Below are 9368 nucleotides of genomic sequence, written 5' to 3'. Positions count from 1 at the left end.
CGACTCGGCACTAGCACCAAGCAGTACCAACCTTGCCAGACGCTGACCCCACCTCTTGGCTTGTCATAACATCTCATTCATCTCGTTCTGTTGGAGATAATTACTTTCGAACTTAACCCCCTGCTGGCTTTTAATGGAACTGAATTGCAGCGACTTGACAGTTTGAGTCTATAGATAAAAGTCAAGCTTGGATAGGTGATCCAAATAAAAAAATGGTGGATGAGAGTTCATTTTGGGACACGTTAAAAAAAACAAAAAAACACCATAATAATATATCTGTACATTTGATATTTATTAAAGGCAATAAACGCCAAGTCCTGGGCAGGCTATACTTACAGCAGCAGATATAAAAATATAGACAGCTGGTCTGCCTCAAAGTGCAGCTCTCGTTATACATTGTATCGCAAAATTCATGCATCTTCAAATCACAGATGAATTTTTAACTATCCAGAAGAGAATGACTTGGCGATGCTACAATGATTAGAAGCGAAATCGTTCATTTAAACCACTGCCACTATGGTTTATCATTGTCCCATTCACTTGTTCCTCTTGTAGATCTTCTTGGCAAAATTGAGGAACACGGCATGAGGAAGGTTCTGAGCGTGACAAGCGATGAGTTTCTGCAAGCGCTGGTAGCTCTCGTCTTCGTACTTGCGGTAGAGGCTCGGCATCTGCAGGGCGTCGTACAACGCTTTGACCTTTCCCACGCTGGCGTCGTCATGCCGCCCGTAACACGCCTGAGGGACACAACGAATGCCACTTTTAGCCAATCGAGTCAGGGAGATTGCTGAACTGAAACCCACCTCTAACTCTGTTCTCTGTTCAGGGGTCATGACCTCCATCGCCCTGACGACAAGCCAACTGCACTTGTTATCTTGGATATCCGTGCCGACCTTTCCTGTCACAGCGGGGTCTCCATAACAGTCCAGGTAGTCGTCCTGCAACACAAGCACATTGTTTGTCTCTGTCCCAAAAAAAAAAAATCCAATAATTACTCACTTGTATTTGGAAAAATTCACCCATCTCCAGTAAAATTAGTTTGGCATTTTTATGCTCCTCTTCATCATTGATTCCAGCCTATAAAAATGCGATAGAGATGTTTCAGGAAGAGTTCTATTAACTGGGGGCTCAATGACTGCCTTGCTCACCATGTACATCGCTGCTGCCACCGGGAGGTAGAAGGAGTAGAAGGCAGTCTTATATTTCACAATAGCTTTATACCTGAAAGTGTTTCACAACATTTATCATGACAAGGTGAAATTTTAATTCAGACCAATTAAGTGAAATTGGATTATTTCAGGGAATAGTGGCGGAGGGATTTTATTCCCTCTGTCGTCTACTTGCCTCTCGATGGTGAATCTGTTGAGGTCAATGTGACCAGGGGGCGCTGTCATGAGGTCCAGAGCTTGGCCCAGTTCTGTCTGGAAGGAGGTCTGCAATAATAAAAAGCGATCACAACTTTACTTATAGAGCACCTACAACATACAAACAAGAGTTTAAACCCAGGAGCTTTTGACTCGCGAGGCATTTGTGCTAACCACTAGCCTGCCGTGCTACCCTTGAATTTAGTACATTACAAAAATACAACCTTGAAATAAAGTAGTACCTCATTGAATAGCTCTAGCAGGTGGACATAGTAGGGCTGGTTTCTGCAGTGCCTGCGGAGAAGTCTGTAAATGGAGCCCTCCAAGAGGAAGGAATCGTTGATGGCATCCAAACCAATGCCGTCCTTCAGAAATAATTAAAAACAGGAGTCATACAATAAAATGGAGGATACTCTCCAATAAAAAATGTTTTTCCAAATGGATCAAGCTTCACCTTCTTGTACCAGCAGGGCTGTCCTCTGCGGGTCACAGACGCATCCATAATGTCATCGGCGACAAGGAAGAAGGCTTGAAGCTAAAAACACCCGCAGAGCGAAAAGGTGTTAAGGCAGTGTGACACATCAGGTGCCACAAAAATTATCAGATTAATGTGGTTAAAAACATTTTTACGGTCTTATGAGCACCAGGGAGTTTTGGGGAGCCACACAAAAGTTTTGCTCATCGATGACTTCGAGATTTGGGCCACCAACTTACCAATTCAATACACCATCCGACCACCAGAGCGCGCTGCACGTCGTCCTGCGTGAGCCGACTCGGTGGGAGGAGCTCGCGCAAGGAGCCAATCACAGACAGGCCGCGATTCCTTTTGCCTCCCGGGGCATTATAGAGCAAAACCTAAACCACCAACACAACCATACATATTAGTATTCTTACTCACTAGACGTGGCATCGTCAGTGAGACTGTAGCCGTCAAGTCACCTCTCTGAGCCGGTTCATGGCATCGAGCAGTACAGGGTCGGTGAGGTCCTGCTCCGTCAGCTCCCGTACTAGCTCTTCGAACTGGGCTTCGAACAGCCCCGGGTCCGAGAGTAGAGCCTTCTTGCTATGGGACCCATTGCAGATGTTGTCTCCCTGGAGAGACGACAGCAGTGATACCCGATGTTGTACTTTAAGCGACGTCCCGACTGGCCGCATGATGCGAACCATTTTCGGGACGGGCAATCGGAAAAGGTGTCTCATCCCAAAAAACGGTCCGAGTGTCCTTCCTTTCCAATGACTTGCAAAACTAGGCCTTTGACATTACTTATTTTAACGCGAGCAAGTGGTGCGCTGCGTGAAGTTAGTGAGCTTAAGGTGAACAACAAGAGCAAGGATTAAACTGAATTGCTATTATTAGCTAGCAGCTTCTCTTGTCTTAACAAGTAGCGTTGGCTGACGTTAACTGGAATCGTTTACCTTTAAACTGCCGATCAGCAAGCGACCGGTGTTCATCGTTAATAAAGAAAAAAACTTTTATACATTACACACGTTCTTTACGTACCATACTTGTGTTGTCGTCGTCTCCTAAACTGTATCAACGCAAAGTTACGCCCCGATGGATTTTCGAATTGAAATCAAACCGAGGACCGTGAATGTCTCTTGAAACCAGGATGTGCAGATTGTAGTTCCCATTGAGATAACGCCTGTTTTATTAGAAAGCTGCAAAACTAAATTTCCCATCACTCCTTGCGCCTTGGAGTTATGGGCGGAGATTAAGAAGACTCGATTTGACACTCTGCGTTCTCATTGGCCACTTGTATCGAACCAGGATAGGCTTTTTCACAGACTGGCCAATGGAATTCAAAAGTGGGAGGGGTTTCAAGTGGAGTGGGGATACTGTGAACCAATGGGCGACCCTTTATTATTTTTACTTAGAGACCAATAGAAGTAAAAAAAAAAAACACTAAAGCATGAAGAAAGAAAGTAATACACGCGTTAAATATCTTGTTTTTTTTTATGATTCTGCAACGTCGAATATTTTTCTTCACTTAATACCTCGCCATATTTAAAGACACAAATTCACCAACCGCAGTTTACATGTAGAACCAATAAATAGGTGTCATATATACATACAATTTATTCAGGTTTTAAGATTGTATTGCAAAGCCTGCCATACAGCATTTCTTGAAATAAATAATGCAAGACATAATGCAATAATAATGCAAGACAGGAGGAGGTAGAAACACGCCTCGTGGAGAGTGCTTGTATGTGTGTAGCCAGTACATGTACATTTTGAAAATATGTTTCTTATGTGTGGATACAAAATGCACCATTGCTGATACCATCATTTTCACTTCGGTACATTTTGCAGGAAAAAAAAAATCAGTCTGATGCCATCGGTCTGAGCCCTAGTGTCCTTGTAAATATGTACATTTATTACAAGAGCCTCATTTCATCTGAGTCTCAGTGCATCTAACACATCTTTATCTTACAGGATCCGCCCGAAAAAGCCACAATCAGATATGCTTGGTGCACAAGGACATATTGCACACCAAACGGGGTGTGCTGCGTATGCATATTTTGTTTGCAACACTTTATATTAGACACACTTTGAACACTTCCTGTACGTTTTGTGTGGACAAGGGGGTGGGAAAGTGTCAACCCATGCAAATGAAAACATTTCACAAGATATATTTACTGTGTCTGATGTTTGTGGGGGTCGCAAAACATGCACGAACGCCACACCGTGTTTCCAAGGGGCCAGCCATAGAGAATACAAGCATTCATATTATGGATGCTGGCAAATACATTGGTGGCGGAGGGCGGGTAGAATTGCCCAAAATAAAATCACACTCAGCTAAATATGCATGGTCAAGTCTTTTTTCATTTTCTTTTTACATGGAAGACAAAATATTATTTTTTAAATCACTGTTTACCCTGCCAACCCCTTATGTCGAACGATAATGTACAAAAGGGTCTTTAGCATATTGTAATCCGTTATGTTGAATGTCAGTCGCCAGTATTTTTCCACTGGGGAAGGCCGCAGCCGAATGGAAAGAGCGTCTCGTCTGGTATTCAGAGTGATGTACAGCACCTTTCTGAATAAGGCCATAAGACTTTCGGAGTTGATGGATCTTCAAACGACTATTTGATCATCTTTGAACTTTCTTGTCTTCACAGGGCCGATTCCGAGTAAAGCGCTCCCGACGAGCCACGTTGTAGGTGAGGAGACACTAATCGGCGTACGGAGAGGGACGACGAGGAGTTCAGATCCCCGCAGCTGCGCAAGTGGATGCCCTCCGGGGCGCGGGCGCCGTGGCTACGGTTGTGGCGGCTATCGCTGTGTGAGTGATGGTGAGTACGTTGTTGATTGGGTTGTCCTCGATTGGTACTCCAAGGCGCCCGCCAAACCTGCGTGATGATTTTTTTGTTTTATTATATAAGCAAGGACGTACTATTTGAGGGAATAATGGATTGGACATACTTGTTCCAAAGACAGATGGTTGGTAGCAGTGCCCTCAGCACCTGCTCTTCTTTTAGGTACTTGCCCCATGCTTCCAGCATGCTCGGAGGAGGGCGCCAGGTTGCGTTTGGAACGCTGTAGGAAGCGAGCCACCAGAACTCGAGTCACCTTGCGGGGGAGACAGATTGTTAAAAAAAAAAGTTAACGTCCCAATGATCGTCACACACACATCTTGTATTCACACAACCAAATTAGTTTTTCCCAAGGTCGGGAAGTCGGACATATATGAGAACCTTTTCAAACAAACCTTGAGGTCACCAAGTGAGCGGTGGTATTCTCTGGGTAAACGCAAGGGCGACACCGGTGGAGCTTTGGGGGGAACTTGCACCCCCGGATCTGTAGGTTGGATGCCGTCTTTTCTTGGTAAAGCCGTAGCTGGCGGCAAAGCTGTACGGGGCAGAAGCAACGCCTCATTGGATGGACCTTTGGAGAAAATAATCATTTTTTTACCTTCTTTATCAACTCATTTGGAATGGACGCGCCATATTCTTCCATCTTTATAAAGTTTCGAAAATATTACCTATGTCTGGAGAAGCTTTGCTGCACCCAAAGCTAAAGTCTGGAGGAGAAAGGACAAAAAGATATTTTTAACCAGTCATCTAGCACCTTTCAAAGAACCAAGGACGTTTGACAATAACTCTTGGGATATAAAAGTAATTTTGATGACATTAGAAGCGCCCTGCCCTAATTACCTGCACCCGAAGAGGAGCTGAGGCCCGGCTCACTGCGTGACCTCATGATGCGTAGGACGCCTCCGTTGTCATTTCTGCCGTTATTCCTCCCGGCCCGTCGTCGCAGGTACAGAGGCTGGCGCTGTCCACCGCTCTGCTCGCCGGCGTCATGGCCAACCGCTTGGTGTAAAGGAGTGGACGGGCGAACGCGGATGTCCGGTATGGGGGATTTCTGTTGTGAGTCGGAACCCTCCATGGACCCCAGCTGGGAGCAGCTTCGAGCTAGCAACGCCTGGCGCCGCAACACTGGAGACCTGGAGGAGTGAACAAGAACACGGCGAGTAACACCTGAGACTTTAAAAACATTCAATAATTCTTTGATGATTTTAGTCGAACAGAACCAGGGTGCTCTGGGACTGGATATTATTCCAAATGACCGGCATCCACCCACCTGTACGTGGGGGTCGCAGTGCTGGGTGAAGAACACGAGTTGGACCTCTCTCCTCTGAGAAAACGTCTGGCTCTGGGTCCTCCAGCCAGAGGACTCTCGGGCGTCTGCGATCGAGGACCGCGGAAGCTGATCGATCCGACGTCCGGCCCGTCGCTCACCTCGCTGGCTGTCCTGCTGGCCCTGCCGCCTTGAACCCTCATCCCCACCTCCAACAGACAGGAGTCTTCGGACGGGGACGAATCATCTGGGATGTCCACGATCTCTGACATGAGCAGAGACCCACTGTCCATGGAGACTAAATACATGAAGTAAGGGAAAATTATGCCATTTTTATTATTAAATTGCAAAATTAGATGAGTCTACAATCATATGTAAGACTTTGCTCACCTTCTCCACTGAACGCTGTGGACGTTGCTCGCTCACCAGACAGCTCAGCGGCCTGTTGGTCGAACATTGTTGCCTTAACACAATATCACCAGAAACATCAGCAGAGTTCCACTTCAAAAAAAAAAAAAAAAAAAGTCCACAATCCTGCTCACCTGGCTGGCAGCTCTTTGTCCCATTACAGCCTCATAAGGAGGAGGACAGTCAGTCGGGTAGAGCGGAATGGGACTCTCCATGGAGCCATTGTAGGTGATACTACACAACACAATTGGGATTATTTACGTCTCGCTAACGTGAGAAGATCCAAATCTTACCTCTGTGCGTCTGTCTCCGAGCTGCAAGTATACTCGGGAGGATAGTAAGGGGGCGGCGGAATGGGCGGGACAAACTCTTCAAAGTCCATGATGTTGGTCAGGAAGGCGTCCTGAGGCGTGGTGCATTCCGGGTTGACGGAACGAGAACGGTGCGGCGCCAGCTAGGTCAGGGTGAGAAGCACGTCATCAACAAAAACCTTCATGATGCAAGATTTATGTGTGCGCTTACCAGGTGCACAAGGTCCAAGGAGAAAATATGGATGCTGCAGGTGACCGTGGACAAAGTGCAGATGATGGTGGACAGAATGCTCAGACCACACGCGCTGAATAACAAGTCCTGTAGAACAATACGGAACATCATTTGACCTGAAAACGAGAAGGATCAAGAGGCTTTACCTTCAGTTGGTGTCTAACCGAGTGGCAGTCGGAATTACGGTTGAGGACGAGGGTTCCATCCTCTTTGCTGGAGCAGATTTCACTAGGCGCGCAACACACACAACGGCCGCTCTCCACCTACACAAAAAAGAAAAAAAAGTGAAGTCAGTCTTTCCGATGCTGCTATCTGACCAAACACAAAAATCTAATCCTGGAATATTCCATCTGTTCCGAAGGGCATTTTCGCGCTCGCTGTGTTTACACCTGGCAGGTGAGCATGGACTTGACCATCTGCGCGTTCTGGCAGGAGAGCATGGAGCCGGCCAGACTGAGGATCACGCACACTGCAGACAGCAGCATGAAAAGAGAAACCTGCGGAGGGACGGGGACACACCACCACAGATTTTTATTCTCTCTTTTCTTTTTATCGCCATAATATCAAATTGGACCAAACTGAGAGTATCGTTACAATTTCCATCTCTCCATCAGTATTCCTCCAGGGACAAACACATTTCCATCCTGGAGTAACTTTGCAAATATGTAAGCCATATTTCACAGGAATGTATCAATAATTCACAACTACAAGAGGATCCATCTGCGAGGGGTTGCCAGATCGATTAATAATACAAGACCCCTCGTGCGGACTGTCACGTTCAATTGCTGTTTATGGTGTCTATTAAAAAAAAAAAAGTGCAGTTGCATGACATCTTTTGAAAAGACTAAGTGCCTTGTTGGTTATTTCTCGGCCACGTCAAACCACATCCCGTCTGTCTCCCCCAGCTACCATATATTTGTCGTAAAACCTCCATCCATTTTCGATACCTGTTACTCATTGGAGTAAGAGGGCCAATCCCCGGTAAAAAAGTTTGGGAAAAGGAAAAAATGGACATACCACCAGCGTCAAAGGTCTCCTCCATGAGATAATGCCAACTATCCCAGATGCCACCACCTACAAAGACAAACATGCGCTCTATGAAGGGGGTGAAGTACAGCGAAAAGTGGAGTTGCATAAGTGTGCACACCCTTCTATAACTGGGGTTAAAATTGAATCTATTGCATTCAAACTAGTGATAGTTAGCCCAGATGTGCTACCATTTCTGTGAGTTGCCCTACTTACAAAAAATCCAGCCCAGAAGGGACAAGACTGCCTCACGCGAGCAGACGAGGTGAAGGCCATGCTGGTGAAGGAGAAGGCCAGGACCATGGCGCCCAGGCCCAGGTGGCACAGGCCCAGATAGAGGAGCAACTTGGCCCCCCCGGGGCCTCGACCTGAAATACCACGCCGGCTGTCCGACCAACCCCGGGAGCCCGAGGCCGATGCCACGCTGCTGGAGTCTGACGGTGAGGGCATGTTGGAGATGTGATGGAAGGAATGTGTAGTTCTTTAAGAAAAGTTCAAGGGTGGCTGAACATTGTGAGCCTGGTCAGCAGAAAGTTGAGAATGGACAGCCAGCTCATTTGACTGTTTCAGCCATGGCCGTAGAAGTCAATACAGCTCGCAGCAGCACCCCCTCCTGCAATTAGACTCCTCTGCATGGCTCATATCGACGGTTGTGTTCGCTGATTTTTTTTTTTTTCCCCTTCTTTCCTCTGCTTCCACTCTCGCCAGTGGCATTGCGGCAAGCATCAGCAGGTAGCGCGTTGTCAAACATCCCCCAAAGATGGAAAGACGCGCATCTCTCTCAGCTTGCGGGCCGCTCGGCTGTGTGCGTGTGCGTTGTGCTCCTCCCGAACGAGCATCATCCGACCTTCTATCTGGACCACCGAGATGGGGAAAAGATGAATTTCTCTCACCTATATCAACAGCAACCACATTCCATCGATTTGGAAAATGCACCAAAAAGGATGCGCCAGCTCACGGGGATCGAACGGTGACAAGTCCGCCTGGTGTGCCGCCTCTTTCCTCCCCGCGGTCACGCGGGCATCACGTCCATTTGCGTGTTAAGTGTCCCGGACGTTAGCTCACTGCGCCCTCCCCCCTTGCTCACAAGCTACATATTTAACAACACGCCGCATTTCAAATCACCATTTTAAGTCCGTGTTTTAAAACGCCTCTGTGTGTTTTCCAGCGTGGATCCGCCTCCGGCATCGTGCCATATGCAAGCCCGAACCTGCCCCAGTGCGTGATGACAAGGCACGTAAAGTCTGCGTGAGATGCGGCAGAGGAGGTGGGTGCTGATGCTGGGAAGGGAGGGTGCGAGCGAGGGAGGGAGGAAGGAGGGAAGATAGGAAAGAAGGAAGGGAAACAGCCAGGAAGGAGGGAAGATAGGAAAGAAGGAAGGAAAGCAGCCAGGAAGGAAGGAGCACAACCATGGTTGCCTAGCAACCGGCTGCAGCATATGCATA

At 47.2% G+C, this 9368-nt stretch overlaps 2 protein-coding genes and 1 long non-coding RNA gene across 5 annotated transcripts; 1 reads left to right on the top strand and 2 right to left on the bottom strand.

Annotated features, from left to right (window-relative positions):
- Nucleotides 1–268: 268 nt before the first annotated feature.
- fdps (farnesyl diphosphate synthase (farnesyl pyrophosphate synthetase, dimethylallyltranstransferase, geranyltranstransferase)) lies at nucleotides 269–3019 on the bottom strand. 2 transcript variants are annotated; one of them, XM_037274517.1, is made up of 10 exons: nucleotides 2866–3019; nucleotides 2304–2456; nucleotides 2079–2219; nucleotides 1819–1899; nucleotides 1607–1729; nucleotides 1345–1433; nucleotides 1149–1221; nucleotides 1000–1077; nucleotides 804–938; nucleotides 269–737 (listed from the first exon to the last, which is right to left on the bottom strand). In XM_037274517.1, exons 1-10 carry the CDS (start codon nucleotides 2866–2868, stop codon nucleotides 537–539), a joined length of 1077 nt encoding a protein of 358 aa, XP_037130412.1. In that variant the 5' UTR covers nucleotides 2869–3019; the 3' UTR covers nucleotides 269–536. The 2 variants fall into 2 exon arrangements, with proteins under 2 accessions (XP_037130412.1, XP_037130411.1); XM_037274516.1 differs by lacking the exon at nucleotides 2866–3019 and having other exon boundaries at nucleotides 2304–2769.
- A 320-nt stretch (nucleotides 3020–3339) lies between these two features.
- fam189b (family with sequence similarity 189 member B) lies at nucleotides 3340–9203 on the bottom strand. Of its 2 annotated transcripts, none has more exons than XM_037274306.1 (14): nucleotides 8140–9203; nucleotides 7915–7971; nucleotides 7287–7394; nucleotides 7044–7160; nucleotides 6877–6984; nucleotides 6648–6808; nucleotides 6489–6588; nucleotides 6337–6409; nucleotides 5950–6244; nucleotides 5520–5812; nucleotides 5348–5386; nucleotides 5075–5250; nucleotides 4789–4935; nucleotides 3340–4715 (listed from the first exon to the last, which is right to left on the bottom strand). In XM_037274306.1, the coding sequence occupies exons 1-14, from the start codon at nucleotides 8371–8373 to the stop codon at nucleotides 4479–4481; spliced, it is 2145 nt and encodes a 714-aa protein (XP_037130201.1). In that variant the 5' UTR covers nucleotides 8374–9203; the 3' UTR covers nucleotides 3340–4478. The 2 variants fall into 2 exon arrangements, with proteins under 2 accessions (XP_037130201.1, XP_037130203.1); XM_037274308.1 differs by having other exon boundaries at nucleotides 6337–6388.
- LOC119136328 lies at nucleotides 6125–7712 on the top strand. Its single transcript, XR_005100700.1, has 2 exons — nucleotides 6125–6257; nucleotides 6880–7712. It is a non-coding gene; the product is annotated as an uncharacterized LOC119136328 (long non-coding RNA).
- Nucleotides 9204–9368: the final 165 nt, after the last annotated feature.

Source organism: Syngnathus acus, chromosome 16 (assembly GCF_901709675.1).
Source record: "Syngnathus acus chromosome 16, fSynAcu1.2, whole genome shotgun sequence".
Classification (NCBI taxonomy): domain Eukaryota; kingdom Metazoa; phylum Chordata; class Actinopteri; order Syngnathiformes; family Syngnathidae; genus Syngnathus; species Syngnathus acus.
Note: the sequence above shows the minus strand (reverse complement) of the source record. Positions and strands in the feature narration are given on the sequence as shown.